Source organism: Podarcis pityusensis (genome assembly GCF_964106645.2).
Source record: "Podarcis pityusensis genome assembly, chromosome: 14".
NCBI lineage: Eukaryota > Metazoa > Chordata > Lepidosauria > Squamata > Lacertidae > Podarcis > Podarcis pityusensis.
The window spans coordinates 22896866-22919300 of record NC_138039.1 but is presented as its reverse complement, the minus strand read 5'-3'; the positions used below and the strand labels follow the sequence as shown (position 1 = coordinate 22919300).

At 40.1% G+C, this 22435-nt stretch overlaps 1 protein-coding gene and 2 long non-coding RNA genes across 18 annotated transcripts in view; 1 reads left to right on the top strand and 2 right to left on the bottom strand.

Moving 5' to 3' along the window:
* The window catches only part of MEIOB (meiosis specific with OB-fold), a 22102-nt gene extending 10556 nt beyond the window's left edge, over window positions 1-11546 (bottom strand). For 2 of the 12 annotated variants that reach the window (XM_080980125.1, XM_080980129.1), the window contains exons 1-5: window positions 8337-8481; window positions 6775-6858; window positions 2472-2529; window positions 1314-1445; window positions 762-834 (exon numbers count right to left, since the gene is read on the bottom strand). In XM_080980125.1, the coding sequence (XP_080836251.1) occupies window positions 762-834; window positions 1314-1445; window positions 2472-2529; window positions 6775-6858; window positions 8337-8342 (353 nt within the window). In that variant the 5' untranslated portion in view covers window positions 8343-8481. Of the gene's footprint in view, window positions 1-761; window positions 835-1313; window positions 1446-2471; window positions 2530-6774; window positions 6859-8336; window positions 8482-9192; window positions 9854-10133; window positions 11368-11428 lie in introns of those variants that run through there. The other 10 variants (XM_080980135.1, XM_080980136.1, XM_080980127.1 and 7 more) reach the window with 10 other exon arrangements.
* Window positions 5311-6768, bottom strand: LOC308462477. Its single transcript, XR_013979173.1, has 2 exons — window positions 6039-6768; window positions 5311-5866 (listed from the first exon to the last, which is right to left on the bottom strand). It is a non-coding gene; the product is annotated as an uncharacterized lncRNA (long non-coding RNA).
* On the top strand, window positions 9826-22435 carry LOC308462476. 5 transcript variants are annotated; one of them, XR_013979168.1, is made up of 3 exons: window positions 9826-9921; window positions 13653-13887; window positions 21067-22435. It is a non-coding gene; the product is annotated as an uncharacterized lncRNA (long non-coding RNA). The 5 variants fall into 5 exon arrangements; XR_013979169.1 differs by lacking the exon at window positions 9826-9921 and adding an exon at window positions 10263-10371; XR_013979170.1 differs by lacking the exon at window positions 9826-9921 and adding an exon at window positions 11553-11639.

The window sequence follows — 22435 nt, the reverse complement described above, 5'->3', positions numbered from 1 at the left end:
GTGATTCAGACAATTTTGGATTTTGGGGTATTAACTATGAACCCCAGTTTGATGTATCAATTACTCAGTTTCTGAGGCTCTGCAAAATGCAGGGGTTTTGCAGTTTTCTACGCAATATACTTACATTGAATGGAGCCAAATAATACCTAATATACGTCGACTGAGGGCTCTTCCAGACTTCCTTTTGTGCTGCATCCATGCTTTAAAGCTCTGTGCCTGCTTTTTTTTGCCCTGCACTTTCCCTGTGAAACCCTGCTCTTTACTGCTGAATCAGAGCAAATGGCAATATGTGGAGACACAAACTGACATTTGTTTTGATTAAGCATTAAAGAGCAGGTTTTCTCAGGGAAAGTGCCAGGGCAAAAAAAGGGGGGGCCCTCAAATACAGCACTTTAAATTGTGGACCTGTTCCTAGAAAGCACAGGGCAAAAGGTAAGTGTGGATGAGCCCTGAGTTTAAGATTCATTTCTATGCTGCAGTACAGGGTATTACGATAGTTTCAGAGTTAAGAGATGTTAGAATTGCCATATTTCAAAAAGTGAAAATCCGGACACAATGTCTAATCAATAACTGTTTGGTGTTGCTTGGCTGTCAGGTCATTTTGTAGCATTAGTGGAGGACACTAACTAATCCCTTGCCAGACAGCTATATAAATTTTTCAAGAGTAACATCTGTATCATCTGGTATCAAGAATCTGAATATGCCACTTGTATACATGTTTTAGTCTTATTTAGGGTATAAGATTCTGACTTTACAGTTACCTAGGAGTAGTAGCGTTGAATTTTTCTTCCTTTTCAGCCTCTTTTGTCTGAACTAAAGGATTTTCAATTATGACTATAAAAAGGAAAACAGTGGAAAGCCACATAAGTATGGATTTAAATGACTGCTTACAAGTTCATTCAGCAAGACACTGGCAATCCAGTTCTAATAGTTTTCAGTCAGCTTTACTCCTGGGTACCTGCATACAATTTCAGCCTTAACTGCTTAAATCTGGCTGGATTATTATTATTATTAAATTTATGGACCATTTTTAGAAGACTGAAACAGTAAAAACTTAGCATCTGAGAGGGAATCTGGGAGATTACTTTTTCAGTCCATGTCTCTTGATGACAGCTTTATTAGATTGAATCTTGTTGGTTCTTTTTAGTTTACTTTCCCCCCTCTCACTCAATCTAACTAAAAAATTTGGTTCCAATTAAATAGTCCACAACTCTTTGAAGGATAACACACTAGGACCACAACACATTATACTGATTTAAAGAGAAGGGAAACATACTGAAATTGAAATATGTTCGGAATAAACTCCAGCTCACCACAGTCACCAACTCTAAAGCTTTCTGAAAGTGATTTAATATAGTCCTCTCTTCCCCAAGAATGTACATTTATGAAATAAGATGGCGAATCGCGGACAGTGAAGCTAAAAGTGTACCTTTCTGATCCAATATCTGCAGTGACAAGAAACAGAGACAGTTTTAGAATCCAGTTAAAAGTTTTAATTCCGTGTAAGACACATGAAAATATTATGTGTACTTATTGTTACATTCTGCCAGTGTTAAGTCATGGCAGAAAACAGCCCACCTCAATCAAATTGACTTCAGAACTGTCATCTGTCTCAGACACCTATTGGTTGTGGAGGCTGTCATCACCATAGTATCAGCCGCCATTTTCCCTTATGATGTGCATATGGCATATGATAAAGAAATATAGAGGTCAGTGCTGGGGTGCCAGCAGCAGCAGCAGGAGCAAAAAAATGATGATAAGAGAGGAAGAGGAGTGGCTGTAAAAGCTTGACAAGCTGGATTTGGACAAAGGATCACTTAATGAGAAACAGGTATAAAGCAGGTGAGGGGAGCTTTTGGCCATACAGCTGTTGCTGAAATACAACTCTCATCTACCCCAGCAAATGGTCAGTGGCTGGGAATGAGTTGTAGTTCAGCAACATCTGTAGGGCCAAAAGTTCCCGACAAGTAGTATAAAGCAAAGGAGAACAATCTCATTAACTACCACTAGAGGTCACTCCTTTTTTAATTAAAATATTATATTTTCATGAATGGGAGAAAAATGGTGCCATGGCTGGTTCAATTGCAGTTTAGGCAGAGACCAGCAGTGCAAGTGCCTCATTGTTTTGGCAAAAACTTTGCATGGAATGAAATATTCCACTATCATCAGATATCGTCAGATGCTTATAAAATATTGGGAAATTCAGTGCTATGTTAACTAACCCTAGCAGATGCAGGTGCCCTTAAAAATGTTAAGCCAGGTTTCAGCAAGGGATAAAGTTGATGAGATGCTTGTTTCAATTAACATGTTGTTACTCTCTCTTAGAGCTTTGTTAATCTACACTTTAATTTCAATATAGTTTTTGCATAAAATATCCCCACCAGTTGATACACATGCTTTTTGGTTAGAAAAACCACTGATTGAAGATAGAGCCAGAAAAAAAGAGAATTTGTGGCTTAAAAGAACTTTACTTTTTCTGTCTGGAAAGCCTTTGGCATCTGTTTTCCCAATCACCATACCAATTATACTCTGGGGGGAAAAAGAGATTACAGAATATATACATCAAATACAGATGTACAGGATGTATTTGATTTCACAGACTCTCTTGTCCTTCAGTAATAAAAAGCATATTTAACTGTTTTTATTTTAATGCACTTATTCTACAGAAGCATCAATAAATTAACAACCTAAGTGGTTTTCTCAATATATTAAAAGATGAAGACTGGGAAATAATATAAAGACCCCACATCTGTCTGTCTCTGTAAGGAAAATGTTTACCTGAAAACATACACTTTTTTGTCACTTGCACTGGCAGTGAGCAGCTTATGCACACTGCGGAATAGGCTAAGGGCATGTCAAAGTCAAACCAATTAGGGTACAAGTTCCTGAGTCATCTAAATTATAGAATTATAGAGTTGGAACGGGCCCCAAGGGTCATCTAGTACAACCCCCTGCAATGCAGGAATCTCAACTAAAGTATCCATGACAGATGGAGGCCATGTGATTTCCCATGTCTGCACAATGGCATAAAAGGAGCATTTCTATTTTTCTTCACTATTAAAGAAACTCCTATTTTTTTATTATACCATCATGAACTCTCAGCAGGGTAGCTAGCTGCATGTTACATACAGTCATTTATGCTAAGTTAAACAACAGTCATTTTTGCTAAGCTAAATCAGCTCCCCAAGATGGCAATTGTGAACAGTGACACAGAAGGAAGGTAGGGGTTCCATAAACTTTCCCTTTCTACCACTTCTCCTCATGAATTTTCCCTTTCTCAGAAACTGCTATGCTTTTTTAAAACGTAGGTGCATGGGGAAGCAATAAATGAATTTGGGTATGTTGTGCATTAAGCCCTTAAAATATGCATTTATTTAGATTTTTAGAGGATATACCTATGCTTAAAGGCAACAACTACCACCAAACAAAGATTCTTTTGCAGATTTGTATCAGTAGTGTTGAAACAATAACACTGTAATGTTTAATGAACTGGCTGGCTTAGTTTAAAACCCCCCCAAAGATAAGAAGTCCTGTCCTAAAAGGACTCCAAACATTAGGTCTCTTAGCTTTACTCGCCGCCCCCCCCCCCCCAAACCAGCACACCACATTACATTCTTGAATTGGGTTTCAGGAAAACAGAATGAACAAGACACCTGTTGAAAAATAGGCTTGCAGATTTCAATGTGCCTTTCAGTCACTAGATGGGGCAAGAAAACTATTCCTGCATTTATCTGGATAAGTTCACTCAGGGTATGTTTGAAATGAAATATAATTCCCTCAGGTCTTTGAAAGCTTTCTTAAAGTGCATTCTATTAATTCGCATTCAAAATGTTTCATTTCCTAACTCACAGTAATTTAATTAAATCGCAGAATATCTTGTGTATAATTCTGCTGATAATAAGAGAGCTGGTTCTTGGAATCCCAAATATGTTCTAAGACTCTGCGTACAATAGTATTTATTTCAAAGTCTTCTTAAAATTTATATTTACAACATTATTTGACTCTTTTAACAAAGTGAAATTCCATAATTCCAAATTAAAAGCTTGAGAAATATTCCTAAACCTCTTTTAGATATCCTTAATTCTGAGATATTTTAGTTATACCATTTAACCAATCAAAAGAAGAAAATAAACTTCTGTGTCCATTTGTCAGGATTTTCTGCTGACACTTTCCAAACTCGTTATTTTTGCTCTATATCTTCATCTTACTTCATTTTGACCTTTGGCATTCACATAACTTAAAACAGTGACATAGTGCTTCAGTTATATATAATATTATTTGAAATAATGTTGTAGAATTTATTTTATTTGAGCTAGTTCTTTTATAAATAATAATAATACTGATCATAATTTTATTATTTATACCCCACCCATCCGGCTGGGTTTCTTTAGCAGAATATAAAAACATAATAAAACGTCAAATGTTTAAAACTTCCTGATTCACATGTATAAAGTCACACACTATAAAGTCACACACTATAAAGTCTACTACTAGCTTCCTTCAATATGAATTACTTAATGTCTGACATTAAATAAACCATATTTCTTTTCCAGATTGAAAAGCATTATTTGTTTATCAAGTAAAACTACAATTAAATTCTTGCTTGGTCCATACATTGATACTCTCAATGCTATACACTAAATAAAATCTTTTGGCCAAATACATCCACCCCACAAGAGAATCTTTCATGTGCTTTCAATTCAGTGCCAAAGAAACATCCCTTGAAGAAATCTATGGCCTTGTAATACATTCTTTAACTTTTGATAGGAGGAAATTACTACTCTTATTTTATGTTAAAATCAACAAAGAGTTCACGATACGGTAGTATGTGTGCCGTTTGTGTTAGGATGAACAGTAAAGTCCTGGGAGATACAAATATATTTCTCTTGCCCCTGTCAGGACTTTAAGTAAGCCATCTGAGTTTCAGGCCCAAAACTCTCTCTTGTTGGTCCCTAAAATACTTAATAATCCTTAGGCTGCAATCCTAGGCACATTTCCTTGAGAGAGTAATCCACATTGAATGTAATGAGACTAACATGACAATCCTAAATATGTCAACTCAGAAGTAAGCCTCATTTAGTTTAGTGAGGCTTACTTTTTCCAGATTAGAATGTTTACGACTGCAGACTAAATGTCTTATTCTGAGGTTTAAGACTCGCACAAGTACAGCCATCTGCAAAATAATACTACTTTTTATTATATCAAAAATGAATGAGAGAAGAGTATAAATATAAAACAATAAAGCTATATATACATTTTCAATGTGTTGTACGTAGTTGCCACCCATATTATGTATGCAACATTTTTAAAAGTTTTTTAAAGTCCTGGTTCTTACCATTTGTGTTTCAACAGCCCATGCTAAACCTCCACAATGCAAACATTGAAGTATGGGATCCAGTGCCATTGTCTCAGCATCATTACTGTACGAGGTGAAGACAGCACCTTATCCCAGGAATGGGAAATATATGGCACTCCAAATATTGTTATACTATGGCTCCTAACATCACTGCCCATTAGCTGCACTGTCTGGGGCTGATGGGAACTGGAGTCCACCAACTTCTGAAGGGCTACAGGTTCCCCATTCCTGCCTTATCCCTTTGAACTGGTCCTGTGAATTGATTCTGCCATGTCAATTGGGCAGCTAGAGATGTTGGTACAAATGTACCAGTGCTCAGCAACTCCTGCATGATGCAGCTGTGCCTTGCCAAGGGGCTTTGCAGGAGGGTGTGGACTTGAACTGATGTGGAATGCAAGGCCCTTGGCAACTCTTGTAATGTAACAGCTATCAGCATGTGAGTGCACACATACAGAACAAGAGATACTACAGCTTACTAATCACAAATAGGAGAAAGCAGCATAGCTTTAGCTGCTTTAACCAGTGGCGTAGCGTGGGTTGTCAGCACCCGGGGCAAGGCAAGTAATTTGCGCCCCCTAACCCGTGGATTTTAGTAGGGGCAGAGAGCTGCGAGTGCGAGCGCGCGCCCCCAGATGTTGCGCCCGGTGTGGCCGGCCCCCCTGCACCCCCCACGCTATGCCACTGGCTTTAACGGTTGCAGTATAGAACCAAGCTGAAGATCTTTGGATGTAACGGGCAGTTTGGCTATTCAACCTTCATTTTTAATATGGAATCCAGATTATGAGCATGCCTTGGGGCTCAACTCTGAGCAGATCTGATTGAAAGGTGCAATGTGTGCTTGTTAAGTACAGAGTACACGGAGATATGCACATACACCAGTATCCTTACAAATCCTTGCTCTCTCTGGAACACTGACATGCATTTAATAGTTAAGAAACAACAGACAGAGATGGAAATTTTTGCCTCAATTATCATTTTTTTCAAATGCTCAAGGGAAGTCAAGGGAAGCTGTGCATGAATGGGACTACCCATGTGAGTAACGCTCACAGCTTCCAATCTGGTGTCCATAGTCCAAAAGAATACATTTCCAATGTATTGTGATACTATAATGCAGACTCTGTAGAAATTATCAACACAACATCTATTTAAAGAAAATACAAAGAAGTCTCTGATACTTCAGTCAATGAACTGTCCAGTCAACATCAATAGTTGTGGCATCCACACTCTGTGGTCAACAGAAGTATCAGTTTTCACTTTCTGAGGGTACACAAAGAGAAGCTAACATACTTTGTGCCTAATAATTATGCCAATGCTGTGAGTATATAAAGACAAACCAATTACAAAATTTTGCAGTAATATAATATAGTGATATACAGTTTCACTGGAGAACAAAAAAGACTTATGTCACCAAGACCTACAGGACGAGCAAGATTTGGATGCACATCTGAAATGGCTACAAAATTTTGTGTTGGAACCGAGTAGGCCATTCTTTTTATCTGAAACTACAGAAACGTATGTTAGAGCTTTTAAAGAGAGCAAAATCAAAACCGATCACTTAGAGCATTCTGCAGAGAAACCATTTTCTTTAAAAAGCTAATTTGATATACAGCACCTGCTTTCTGGATGACTTTTTTGCTGTAATGGCCAAACATAGATAACAAAACTGTTTCAACTTGTCAAGAAACACTTATGTTCTTTTATTAGATCAGATGATTTAAAAAATTACATTTAAAAATTTAATTTCACTTTTTAAAATGTAACACTTTCAGATCATGTGGGCACTTTTGCAAGCTTGAAATTGGCTCATGATAAACATGATATGTGTGCGGCAGTTTCTGAACAGATTTCAAGATGTGCAAAAGTAGTAAATACAGAACAGTAATGACCTATACGGATTTCACATGACTACTTTGATGCTTTTTATCTGTGGATATTCTTGGTGGATATTCTCCCATGAGGGAAGTGCATTGCATCAGCATTGGCCCCTACGTCATTTTTCTATCCATCAGCTCTCATCTTGCCCTATTGTTCAATTTTGTGTAAAACAATCCAGCTCCTCTTGTGCATGGACTATTGGACTTGAGATTAGAAAAGTCTGGGGTCAAATCTTCAGTTATACCATGAAGCTAAATAAGTAAACCACAGTCTCTTACCAACCTAGTCAACTTTTAAATGTTAAATGAAATCAAGATAAAGGCACCCACTGTCTATAGTTCTGAACTCCCAGGAGGTAGGATGGGGCAAAAATGTTATAAATTATATATATATATTAAAGAAACTATCTGCTTCTGCTTCTTTCTTTTTATTTTTTTAAAAATCAAATTCCATCTCAAGAAAAGTTAAAATTACCACAGCAAGAAGCTGTGCCCAGTATCCAAAGAACTTTGCAATTGGTTCCATGTGCCTGAAGAATTTATGTTTCTCAAAGAGAAAGACTCAAAAGCCCCCCTCCCCAAATGCACTCTAGCCCAAGCCTCTGGACTAGCCTACAGCAGCTCTTTGAATTTATTACAAACTTAGACATTTTGAAACAGTTCACATTCTGTTGACATTCTATATTTCTAATTCAGACAGTGCGCAGACACTGTACAGGGAATTTTGGGGGAAGGCATTTGTCTGCCCCTACCCAATCACTAGCACCACCCACTCAGCCTATTCCTTTATGTTTATTCTCCTGGCATTCAGTATTTCTAAAAAGATAAAAAGGATTAAGGAACTACTGATGGCAGCAGCAATAATTTTTTTTTCCAAAAAAATGAACAGCAGAAACCAATAAAAACAGTAAAAGGGTTTTTAGGAGTTAACAAAAGCTGAATTCTAAAAATTGTCTGCCATAAGTCTGCAGCACTAAGAAGCCAAAAAGTGTTGTGGTTCCTTAGTGACTTTCTGGTATATTGTAAAACATTCATTTTAAAACCCAGATTGTAAAGTAAAAATGACTTTTTGTGGGATGTTCAAAACTTCCAAGCCTCACACATACTGGCATCAAAAAGGAGTCACAATCAGTACACTGACAGTGTGCCTAAAAGCCCTTTGTAATGTCAGTTCTCAAAGCTGTTTTCCTTGGACTGTACTCATATTCACTGACAGATATCAGTGCTGTGTTTTGTTGGGCTTTCTTTTTTACGTACTTTTCATCCATCAGGCCATCTCTGGCATATCTTAGATAAGTGAAAATAAATGAATGCTGTCTGGGGATAATACATAACAAACAGAACTGTGGTTATTTCACAACTTTTGATTATTATTATTTTTTAAACATGGATAAAGTGTATCCAGCTAATATATTCTGAAAGTCTTCCTTTTTAACTTCTAGTTATTTTTTCCTATAGATCCTTCGAAAGTTAAGGTGCCCTATTTCCATATTTAAAAATTCTAACTTGGAAAGAAACAGAAACTTCCAGCTGTCTTAGGCAGCAAGATGCAGCCCAATTATGCCTCCTAGGCAACTATCAATAGTATATTCTTCCCTCAAATACAGTGTTAAATAATTCATTGCCCATTGAAAATGGATTAGTGGGCTTTTTTTTAAATGACTGAATCAGATTACCTCAAAGAGGCATTTAAAAGACAAAGTTTTTAAAATATGTAAAGTGTTACTGGTGGATACATCTGAATTGTAATATTAAATAGTGTGGAATCACTAAAGGAGGGTTAAGCATCTTCTGCATCTCAAGATGGATATAATGAGATTTAAAAGTCGCAGGTATGAAGCTGCTTGTTGCCAGCACTTCCAAGATAATAAGCCAAACTGTGACACCAAAATCAACAAGAACTCAAGAGTATATCTTAATGGGGAGTTCAGTATTTTCCCTCAGCATGCTGTATTACTCAACTGCAAAAGCTGATTCTCTGTTAGAAGTTCACTAGCCTTCAGAAAACTGCAATTACCAGGATACTGTGCATGAAAGTGTGACAATTAAACCAGTTTCAATTGAAAGTACGGATATTGTCTTATCTTGCCAACCTAAATCAGTAAGTGGCCATTGTGCCCTGCAAGGAACTCTGGGAATTGTGAGGGCATTAAGAATGGTTACACATATGGTTAGACATAAAACTGCACCCCAATACGCCCTATTTAATTGAGCGGAATAACTGCCAGTAGAGTATGTTGCAACCGCTTTTAACTGAAAACAGAAATCTATTCATAGATCCTTTTTCAGTAAGCATTAAGACAAATGGGGGATGTAAAAGGGATGGACTAAAGAAGTCATGACTTTGCTGGCCAATTTTGTGAGGGCCAGTTTAATGGAAGAAGAAGTAAGGTGCCATATTCTGAAGAGCAAAAAAGAGGACACATTTGTTGACTTCTACTTTTAATTATGGATTGCTATACAGTAACGACTTTCATTTTACATACCCATGAAAAAGAGGGCGTGTCCTGGAAAAAGAGGACATATGGGAATCCTAGAAGGAATGGAAACCCCCCCCCCTTCCCAAATACAGAGTACAGTATAGTTAAGAAAAGATGGAAATGGGGATGCTACATTGTAAAGATAGTTTACAGTACAATCCTACAGTGTAATTGAAAGTAATTTAACTCAATGAGGTTTACTTCCCAACGAGTGGGTATAGGATTTTTCAGCCAAAATGTGGATTGGGCATTTCTTAACACTGTTTTCACCCTGTATTATATTCACACAATGAGATTTGCTGAAGGGCTGTTCACCTCATCAGTGATTGCTAGATGAAGCAGGCATGCTAATCAGGGGAAACTAGGATATTACTATTATTATTATTATTATTATTTCTACTACTACATTATAATTGTTTGTACCTTGAACTAAAAAAATCTGAGTGGGAAGAGAGATTCTCTGGATTATTCCAGATTATTAAATGTGGAGTGGGCCAAAACGAGGGCCAAAACTAGGGCAGAGCAAGCAAGAAGTCACTGTGTCTGAGGAAGAAAATATTGTTTGAGTTTATGATGAGGGATTAAAATTGTCATTTTTGCTGAGAAAAGAAAAGTCTATGAAAAGGGGTATATGAGAACAACAGCTACCTATCCAACACAGGTAGGTTTAAGTAATGAACCTTGATCTCTGTGTACCAAGACTGACAAAATGGAGACTCCTGAGGTAAATCCTTCACAGAAATAGAATTATGAGGTACTAATCACAGATGCCATTTCAAGTGTCTGTGAGGAGAGGCAGTCAAGAGTCACAGCACCATTCAGAGCTTGACCTTGGATATATTTAAGATTAAATGAAAAAGGTGGGGGCTAAATTTGTATACCCCAAGTTTATTTGTGAATTTATTTATTTACATCATTTATTTGCTGCCTCAGAATTTACACAAAGGTGTTAAGATACTATTTGTATGCCACCTTTCCATTGTTAAAGCCATACTCAAGGCAGCTGACAACATGAAAATATTTACAGAATTACAAATACAATAAAACTAAACAATAAATAAAACGCATCAAAAAGAACACAACCAAACTGAACAATGTTCATATAAAACAAAAGATCCAAAAATAAATATACAAAAAATATCAATAACAGCAACAAAATCCCCCAACAAAACCTCAGTCCAAGAGGTCCTTAGCAATTCTGATGGGTCTACTCTTGAGTAGCACTAGCACTGGCTACAGCTGTGTATGTGTATTTGTCTTAATATTCTGTTAACAACCAAGGGTATTTGTGATTCTGAGGTAACAATAATCACAAGAGGTCTGAAAAAAACAAAGGGGGAAACTACGTACATACCCCTGACCTCTTCAGAGAGAGAAAAAAGTGTATGTTTCCCTCAGAAGTTTACATTAGGGGACAGGGCATGTGCTATTTTTATTAGCCTTTCATGTGTTTCAGTTTGTACAGTTTTATTGTTAAATCGCTGCAGGATGTTTTATAGGAAACAATTCATAAATGAAAAAAATAATAATACACTCTAGGCTTTGTTCTTTTTTCCTTTCTTTTTGGCAGACAATGGGGCTTATATGTATGTTTTGAATAAACAACACTCTTTCCTCATGCAAAGTGTGTATATATATATATATATATATATATATATATATATATATATATGAGGTGCTCTCCTGCACTGGCTCTCTCTGCAATCCTGTCCCGTTCCACAAAAACAGCCACCACAGTTTGGGCGGGAAAGCGGATCAGCTCTCAGCCCGCAGGCGCGACAGCTGGCAAATATTTCGCAACGTTGCCTCGTGTTCCTCGCGCCAGCTCCTTAAAGGGCCAGTAGCAGGAAGCAGACTGGCAAAGGGAGAGAGACTTCCACGTGGTTGGGGGATTGTTACGGGGAACTGAGTTTTGCTTTGATCAAGAGGGTGTGTGAGTGGGTGGGTGGGTGTAAACTTCATTGCCATTGACTAGAAGATAAGGTTATTCAGTGACTGTACAAACTCTTTCTGAGTCAGATCAGCGCTAAATATTGAGGGAAGTTTTTAACTAAACGAATGTTTTAAATCCTGCTTATTTTCAGGGTTTATACCTGTGTTACTGGATTGATGACCCTTGTCTGTGTTTTACACATAAGTATTTTGTGTCTCTATTGCAATGGCCATGGGTTATAAACAATAATAAAACTTGGTTTGGCTTCTTATTTAGGTTGTTGTGATTTTGAATTTTAATTTGTTGGGTATGTGTTTGTTGTTGTAATCAGCCCTAGGACTGTTGATGGGTGAAGGGTGGTCTATAAATGGAAATAAATACTGTAGTATGATTTAACAAAACTAGTTTTGAAGCTGAAAGGTTGCGGAGCCAAATATTTGTCATGTTTTGAACACCCTTTGGGCTAAATCCAACTAAGTTTTACTCAGAGTAGAGTTTTGTGTGGGTTTATGTGCTTAAATAGTTGAACCTCAAGCTTATCCAAGACATTTCTTCTCTCTGGCAATGCATGTTTTTGACTGGATTAGTGTTTCAAATATAATATCCAATTGAAGGGTTGTGAGAGGACAGATGTAAACGAAGTTCCAAACTCAAAAGATTTTCTCAGTTGGAATCTTTGCTAAGTGGAATGCTTTTTACTTAGAGTAGACCTACTGAAGTGAACGAACCTATCTTAGCCATGTCAGTTAATGCTAGTGTGTCTACTCTGAGTAGAACTAATATTGGTGACAACCCTTTTCCTTCACATTCATTCACCGGAGGGCCTAAACCAGTCAAAGGCAAACTCGGCCCTCCAGATGTTTTGGGACTACAATTCCCATCATCCCTGACCACTGGTCCTGTTAGCTAGGGATCATGGGAGTTGTAGTTCCAAAACATCTGGAGGGCAAAGTTTGCCTATGCCAGGCCTAAACAGATGGTGGCTTTTGTGAGAAGGAGAAGGGTGAGGTGTAAAAATCAAAATGTACCCTTTAAAAGGAAACTTATACTGAGTTAGCCCATTGTTTCATCTAGCTCAGTATTGTCTACACTGACTGGCAGCAGTGCTGCCAGGGTTTCAGACAGGGGACTCTCCCAGCCCTTTCTGGAGATGTTGAGGATTGAACCTGGGACCTTTTGCTTGCAGAAGAGATTATTACCAATTTATGGCGCTTTCCAGTTTATAAAAATGTAACCAAAATATAAGCATTGTTTTACAGTTAGCCCAGAAATGCTTAGGGTTCGCCCCACTTGGGTGTGATGATGCAGTCCACTTGAGGTGGCAGCACCAGGAGGGGGTAGCAAATTATCAGTTTATTAATATATTTTCAAACCACCATTGGAGTGTGGTGTGCTATTTGGATTTTCTGCCTCAGGCCTCCAAATATTTTCAGTCATAAGTAGAAATGGTGGCTTCATACGTACCATATGTTTAAAGCACATTATTTCTTTCCAAAGAATTCTGGGAACTACAGCTTACCCCCACACAGAGCTATAATTCCCAGCACCCTTAGCAAATTACTGTTCTCAGGATTCTTTGGGCAAAAACAATGTGCTCTAAATGTATGGTTTGTACCCAGCCATTCTTTCAGTCCTATTCCCGCACCAGCCAAACACCTAGAATTGAAATGAGCACACACACTTGCCAGCTGCTTGCTGCCTTGGTGTGGTTTTCATTTGAATAAATGAATTTCTGTTGAAAGCCAGTTATGAAAAGGCCGTCTGGCTCTCGACACGTCGTCATAACCAGCTTTTCCAGAAAACCCATTCTTGCTTCAGCGCACGCCATGCTTGGCTCCCCAGATCAGCTGTATGGCCAGAGAGACTTTGCCCTCCTCATCAGGGAAACAGCATCTCTGATGCAGGAAGAAAATTGTGCCTGCTCCCCCCCCCCCGCTTTAAATGTGACAACAATGGCATGAAAGTGATCCCCCCTCCTCTTCTCTCTTTTAAATCTTCCCCCACAATAGCATTGACTTGTCAGAACTACCAGCCCCTGATGAATATGAACAGCTATGGAGGCGAGACATTGTGTGTGTCTTGGACTTGATAAAGAAGTCAGGGGTGAGTGCACAGAGGTCACGGCTGGCGTAGCTCTCGATGCAGCGGCAACAGAAACGCTATCAGAAAACATCTGCCTCCTCCCCCAAACACGCCAGGTGTCAAACGCTCAGGGCTCAACATGGCAGCCATATTCTGACACAGGTAACACATTTTTTAAATAGATGTTTAACTCACTGCAGCTCCTGGAAACAAAAAGCCACGACATTTAGGATGGATGATCTCCTGTCCACAAAGGTAAAGAGCGTTAAGGTTATCTGGAGGTTATTGAACAGCAGATACAGATAATGCAGTTGGTTGCAAGGACAGAGAGGGAATCTGTTTCAAACGGATTTAAATGCAGAATTTAGCTGTTTTGACCCACTCAAGCTTTGCTCACAGGCGATCTCTTGTATTTTTTAAAAATGTGTGACTAATATGCAAAATCGTACTAAAAATTACATGCAAAAATAGGTATATTATACATATAATAAGTTTAAAAGAGTGTGGTACTATATCTCTGCAGCATCATGACCAGGCTGGGACAGTAAGTACACCCAGAGGCCAAAACTGGTCTTTTGGGGATGGGGGAATACTGGGAACCCATCTAGAACAGACTAATATTTCATATACTTTTCAGCATCATTTTGAGGCTTTCCTTCCTTTTTTGTAAGAACATAAGAAGTGCCTGCTGGATCAGGCCAATGGCCCATCTAGTTCAACATTCTGTTCTAGTGGTTAACCAGATGCCTATGGGAAGCCCTCAGATAGGACCTGAGTACAATAGCACTCTCCCCCCTGTGGTTTCCATCAACTGGTTTTCAGAAGCATTTAGCCTCTGTGGAAGCAGAGTATAGCCACAATGGCTAGTAGCCATTGATAGCTTTGTCCTCCATGTGGTTTGTGTTAGGTCATGTTCTCTTTTTCTCTCTAGGAGTATAGAAAGCTGTCTTATACCATATCAGGTCACTTGCCCATCTAGCGCAGTATTTCCTACTCTGATTGGCAGTGGCTCTGCAGGATTTCATATACAGATCTTTCTCAGTCCCACTTGGAGTTGCTGGGGACTGAACCTGGGACTTTCTGCATGCAAAGCATATGTTCTACTACTGAGGTAGCAGCTGCTTTTTTGTGCACTGTTGTGAAATCTCTCCCTTGCTTGTTCAGCACTCAGGTTTCCTTATCATAGGCTGGAACATGTCATATGGTACTGTACTTTCTGATTCCCATATACGTTTCCTTCTGGGTCAAGCATGCTTGCTTGCTGAGCATTAAGAGGATTTTCCTACTCCTGTTCCTAAGGAGGCCACACACACAAAAAAGGGGGGGGGGGCACAGGTGTGCTTCACTTTTGCATATGCTGGTTTACATACTTATTGGTGAAAATTTAGAATTATATATTATATATACCGTATCTAATTATAGAATTATATATCTCTACAGCTGGGAGGACTGTGATCAATAGACGTGTGGGCCTGCTGAGTCTGTTGTCCTGGTGCTAACTGCTAATGGGCCTTGCTCTTCCTTCATATAGTTCTTAAGGGAATCAGAAGCAATATGGCTATGTACATACCATAGAGCTACAATTCCCAGCACCCTTAACAAATGACACTTCCTTGGGTTCCTTGCATGGGAGTAGAATGTGCTTTAAATATATGATATGAACACAGCCTATGTCTTTGAATACCAGTTGCTGGGAATCACAAGTGGCAAAGCACCCATACCCTGCTTTCCAGACCACTGTGAGAAGAGGATGTTGGAAGACATATGCTGGCAACCAGGCTCTTCTTAGGTTCTCATGGTGCTTGGCCCTTCTGGGCTAACATGGCACTTGATGTTGCAGTGGGGTTCGGATCCTACTAGAGCAGTCCTGATGTGTTTGCCTCCCTTCCTAGCTCTCTTTGTGAAATGAGGTTCAGTAGGGGTAGCCAATATGGTATCCTCCAGATGTTTCTGGACTAAAACCTGCCCCATCCTTAGTGGATTCTGCTTGAGGACTTCCCATTGGGGCATCTGGTTGGCCACTGGGAAGATGATGCTGGAGAGCTGGGCTTTTGGACTGATCCAGCAGCCAGGCTCTTCTAATTTTTAGAATGGGCTACAAATAGAAAGTGTCATCTGTAAAATGGAGCGCATGGCCACTGTCTCTGTTGCTACCTCTTTTACATTTGTTTCAGCCTTGTCTTTACTTTTCTCCCACTTCCTGAACTGGCAGTGACTGGAATTGTCCTTCTCACCGTGGTGGACAGAGACATCCCAGAAGGGGTCTGGCATAGCAGTCCCTACTCCGGAAATGATTTCATGAACAACAGCTTAAGTCCCTTTTCACAGTCATTTAGATTAATTTCTCCAGTTGGAAGCAGACAGGCCGAAGAAGTGAATGTAACTAGAAGAATAAAAGCATAGCGACTTGTAAATTGAATGGGGCAGGGTGCCTCAGAAAGGCAGGGAGATTCAAAGACAATGGATGAGAGATAGGGGCCGCAGTAAGAGAGGGTACTTGGTTTTCCAGTAAAACAGCAGTCAGACTGTCTGTTGTCTCTTCAGTGCAGCTGATGACAAAAAATGGGCCTTTGACAAGGACAATGAAATCTCTGTCCACACTGCTGCAGAACTGTAAACCCCTTTAGAGACAAGGACACAGCCTTTTCTAGATCTTAGGTAAGAGACGCTGACTGGTCCAGGCATAATCTATTCAGTTAAGAAGAGCCCTGAGGCTGGATCACAGCAAAGACCCATCAGTCCAGCATCCTGTTCTCACAGTGACAGAGGATGATTTAGGACAGTACAACCAGTTTAGTTGCAGTGGCCTCAGGCCTAGGGAGTGCTGCAGGGTGTCACAACTATGGTGTTGTGAACTGAGCAGAAAGGAAGTGGGGGAGGCGCAACATATTGACCTCGCACAGGGCGCCTCTGAAATTTGAAAGACCAAAGTCCGCCCATGACAGTGCTCAACTGGATGCTTCTGGGAAGCCCACAAGTAGGCCATTAGCAGAACAGCACCGCTGCCCCCCCAACACACAAACCCGCACTTCCCAGTGGCTGGTGTTCAGAGGCCAGTTGCCTCTGACAGTGGAGGTAGAACACAGCCACTGTGGTTATCAGTCATTGAAAGCCTTATCTCTCATGAATTTGTCTAGCCCTCTTTTAAAGCCATCCAAGTTGGTGGCCATGAATACTACTTGTGGTAGCAAATCCCATGTGCTATGTGAAGAAGGACTTCTTCCTGTCTCTCCTGAGTCTTCTAACTTTTAGCTTTACTGGATGGCTTGCCTCCTGATCCCCCAAGGAACACTGAAGCATGAACGGATCATAAAGCCACCATGAGCAGCACTGTGGGTTGTATGATTTGTTATTCTCCATTATTTCCCCTCAGTTCCATGGCCCCAGAATCATGTTCTTTGAGACAATTCCGGTGCTAATATTAAGGAGCCAGGTCCAAGGTGGAGATAATGATGGCCAACATAGATTTATTCAAGAGCAGAGTCCTGACACTCAAGGAGGATGCAAAACAGGGCTAGTGGGGGTGTGGCTTAGGGAGAAGGGGTGTGGCCTAGGGAGAGGTCATGGCCTATAGCAAGCTTCTGGGCTGTCCCTGCCGTACACCTAAACCCGTTTATATGAAATCAGCTTCACTGAAATGGAGTTGAATTTGAAGCGAGTGTGTTCATTCTTCAAGGCTAGGGTATGGCAGTTTGGGTTAAGTGGTAGATTCCTGTGCAAATCTTGCTTCTGTGTGCAATATTTGACACAAGGATTACAATTTATATTTGCACCTCTTATTAGTATCCATCAAGGCGCTTTACTCCTTGGATCCTCATGAAAACTAAGCAAGCCAGTTCATCTTTCCATTTGCTCTATGTTTAAAAATAAAAGAAATCAATAGTATTCCACTTCTGTATCATAATTTTTTTTAAAAACTCCTGATCGGTAATTTTATGACCTGAAGGTCATGGCTATTGAAAGCTGAGGTCTAGTCTGATTAATCCACCATGTCGGCTCCGTATTACAAGATCTTTCATTGTCTTCAATTAAAGTGCTGAAAATGAATACCACCTGTGCACTCATAGTTACAATGTCAATAAAGTCCATTATAATTATACACCGCTTGATGACAAATGACATGCCGAAGGGGTGACAAGCTCATTTTGGTTTGAGTGGAGAGCAGAGAGAGCTCTTCTGTGAACTGGGAACATCTATTTTTGTCCAATCTTGGTCACACCAAAAAGGGAGGAAAATCCTTCTGTGACCTGTCTCCTCCCTACCAGCTTTAAACTGTACAAAATATTTATGGTAATTAGAGGTTCCCCAACTCAGCACCATAAATGCAAGAGCAGTCAAAGAAGACCATCTGTTCAGTCTTCTGGCTGAAAGGCAAAGGCCACCCACCTCTCCAAACTGTGCATACCCCAGGACATGTAGGTGTGGGTGCTGCTTATAGAACAAATGCACTAGATAGCTCAAGCAAGTGAGACAAACTGTATGCAACATGGGGATTCTGGCACCAATTCTCAGCCAGGCCTGTGGGTAGCTATAATGCAAAACTGAAACTGGAAGCCATGCTCTTGTCATCTTAGGGTGCTTGTTTTCAGTGACTAGATCCTTAGAGCCAAGGGATGCATTATTATTATTATTATTAGCAAAACTGATATTCTGCCCTTCAAACCATTTTAGGCGCTGGAGGCTAGTCTGTAAGTCCCGATGGGCCACTGCCTCACTGGTCTCATTCTGCCCTGCTCACACCTGCCTTTTTCCAGTCTAGGGTATAGTAGCAGCTGTCATCTTCCTCCTTCTTAGTGTCTGCCTTGCCCTTGTAGAACTCAGTGGTTGGTTCTTCCCAGTAGCACAGTGGCAAATTCAGAAGTGTCAGATCCCTTAAAGATAGCCACAGCCGTACCCCCTCACAGCCATGCCCCCTTCTAATATTACCTTCTAAGCTTATACAGTGGTATCTCGGGTTAAGAACTTAATTCGTTCTGGAGGTCCATTCTTAACCTGAAACTGTTCTTAACCTGAAGCACCACTTTGGCTAATGGGGCATCCCACTGCTGCTGCGCCGCCGGAGCACGATTTCTGTTCTCATCCTGAAGCAAAGTACTATTTCTGAGTTAGCGGAGTCTGTAACCTGAAGCGTCTGTAACCTGAAGCGTATGTAACCTGAGGTACCACTGTACAGTAATCTTAGAAAATACGAATGATTAGGCATTGCAATGATCTATTCAAATCTTTCAGCTAGATCGACTAGTTTCTGTGTACATAAACGAGCAAATGATTTGGAGTGCTCCAGTAACTTCTTTTGGAGTAACTTAAGTTTTTCCCCTTGAAGTTCCATTGTGGGTAACAGAACCTGACCACCATTGTCTTGAAACTTAAGCTCCTTGTGTTATCAGTGTTTTTAAGCACTTGCCTTTGGAGCATACAGAACGAGAACTCTTTGGTGATCTCCCCCCCCCCCGTGCCATCTCTAAAGTAATCCTAGGTGTGTAACATGCACACTTCACACTGCCCTCTTCTGCCACAGCTGCAAGAGGAGAAGAAGCATCCACTTCCAGTTTTAAACTAACTATGGTTCCCTGTAATGTCCAATCTTGGGAAATGGATAGTCTGAACTATGGTTATTGAACAAGTCAGGGTTGTAAACCATGGTGTTCTCCCATACTTGGGACAAAATGGGGAGCTGTGGTTAGTTTAAAAGTAGAAGCAGAGGAGAGGGGAGGAGAAATCATTCAAGCCTGAGGCTCAGTCATGTAATGCTAAACCATCATTTAGCGTTGCATTTGAAAAGGGACACTATGTTGATTCACAACTTCATATCTGCTTTCACCCCACCACCTACCCTGAAAGAATGACAAATTTACTTATTCTCGGGCTGGCCTGCCAATCAGATACTATACTTCTTATTTATTTTTAAAAAAAACAAAACCCAGCCTCATTTTTCTAAATAACGGAAGAGGGTGTTATCTGGTGTGCAAAATGCCCTCCAGTTAGGGCAAATGTTCACCTGTAGTCAGGTGAGTCTATAGAATCAGGTTCTTTGCATTGTTCTCAAGTAGCCACTCTCCATTTCAAAAAGAAAAGGATAGATCGGATCACCGGCGTATGAAATTCTTCCGGCTATGAGTTTTTCTCCATTATCTGCTTTTGGCTGAATGCGGTGTATGGCTTTTCAGTGCTCTTTTTGCTGATAGCAACACGGATCAAATTAAGGAAGAAGAAAGCCTCATTCAAAAGGAGGAGGAGGAGATAAAAAGAACAGATGGATTTCACACTATCTCCTGTGTAGCTTCTGTCTCTCCCCTCTCTTATCAAAAGACAAAAAAAGAGGGATTTAAAATTTCTAGTGAGTGGTTCCTGCGTTGCTTAAGAACATAAGGAGTGACCCACTGAATTTGGCACAAAGATCCACTTATTCCCGATATCAGCCCTTTCTTTGGATGGATGGCATATTTGTCCTGGCTGCTGGATCTACAGGTGATGCCAGTCCTAGCAAACGGAATGAAATAGTGACGTCCAGGTTCTGGAATGTGACAGAGGAGTGGTGGGCTGTTGGGAAAGGGCTGTGGCTCAGTGGAAAAGTATCTGCTTTTCATGCAGAAGGTCCCAGGTTCTATTTCTGGCATCTTCAGTTACGGCTGGCAATGTTCTTTGCCCAAAACACTGGAATGCATAGAGTATATTGCGCTAGATGGACGAAGTGATTTGCTATAATGCAGCTTCCTCTGTTCCTATGTTGAGTAAGTGGTGACATGATAGAAGTTGACAAAATTATGCATGGCATGAATAAAGAGGATAGGAAAAAGTCCCCCCCCCCAATAACATTAGAACTTGTGGACATCCAGTGAAGCTATGGAACTTGCTCCAACAGGAGGCAGTTGTGGTCACCAAATTGGATGGTTTTAAACAGTGCTTTTTTTTTTATTTTACTAGAAAAAGAGGTTCAGTACTCACCATGAAGTTGTTACAGTAAGTGCCACACTTTTTAACCAAAAAAAAAAAAGAGAGGTGCCAGTACTGTGAACCCTTGAGTATCCCCTGGAAAAAAAGCACTGGTTTTAAAAGATTAGAGAGAATCATGCAGGAGGTGGTTATCAATGGCTTCTATCCATGATGGCTGCTTCTGAATACCAGTTGCTGGAAACCTCAGGAAGGGAAAGTGCTGTTCAGATCAGATCCTGCTTGCGGGATTTCCACAGGCATCTGGTTGGCCACTGTGAGAACAGGATGCTGGAGTAGATGGGTCACTGGCATCATCCTGCAGTCTCTTCTTATTTTTTGTGTTACAGTGATAGAGTAAGGAAAGCTTCCTCAAATATTTTTCCCCAGTCTTTCCTCTTGTTGCTACAGAGCTTGGAAGGAAAAATGTAATCTTCAGCCTGCCTGCAGCTTCTAAATATGTGGTGTTGGGAGCAAGATTCTCCCTGCCATGCTCCAGAAGTTTCTGACTATAATACAGAGATTTTCTGTTTGGTGCATGTGTGTTTTCATATTATTAATCTCATTCTTTTCTCCCCACCCCACTTTCCCCCTTTTATTCTCATGCTGCTGCATCCTCACCCTGGGCCCTTCACTGGCTTCTGTAATGTTACAGTATTAAAAGTTTCATTTCACTTCTTTCTTCAGAATTTCTTCTCTGACCCCCACTCTTACAAACATAAAAGAATGCAATACAGTGGAAAGAGCCCCAGTGCCAGCCATATCATTGGAGTTGACAGACAGTGGAGTTTCAAGCTGGGAAAACCTCTTGCGAAGAAAAGGCCCTGCCTTCGATGCGGGCCCCTTTTTTTCAGCTCGGGATGGATGGGTATTCATTACTGTGTGCCAGTCATTCCCGCAGCTTTGATCAGGGGACCGTTTCATGCGAGGGGTGTGGGGCGGAGGCAGGAAGGAGGGAGAAGACACATCTTCTGTCTGAACTAAGTTGGGGATTTCATCATTCGTAGCAAAATACCCTCCACTAGGGCATAGCGCTGGGGTGGAATAAGGCCACTTCCTGAGACTGGGTTTTGCGGGGAGCGAGTGCTGTCATGGGTAACTTGGTTGGCTTTTGTTCATTTTCTCTGCCTCTCCTCCAAAGGTTTCTGAAAGGAGCAGAGCTAGGAAAGAAGAAGAGTTTGAATGGAGGACAGCTTTTTAGGAGCTATAATGGCATTTTGGGTTACTCAGAAATCAGTAAACTAAAATTTGCCATTTCCATTGATTTCAATGAGTTCACTCTGAGTAGAATGAACATTGGATGTAACCCAATGTTTTGAATGCACACAGGCATATGGAGATTTGAGCCAAAACTCTTATCACACAGAGAAATTATTAAAAAGATTTCATATATGGCCTTTCATTTTAGGAAGAGAAACCATGGTGGTTCAGAAACAAATAAAAGCGTGCAGTGATATAACAAGAATAAGATCAATTTTAAAAATGCAATTAAACATAATTAAAATGCATAGTTTAGCAAACATCATCATCATCAAACTTTGTATACTGCCCATCATCCATAGATCTCAGGGCAGTTCAAAACAAAAAAATACAAGATTAAAAAAAACAAAATACATAATCCAAACAAAACAATAACACCCCAATCAGCTTTTATTGATATGTCTGATGTTCTTATTCTTCTAATGGTTGTAATGGGTTCTTAGGTGGTGTACTGCCTTGCAATATCTAATATGAAAATAAAGATTTATAAACATTTAAATAAACAAATGCACAATAAAAA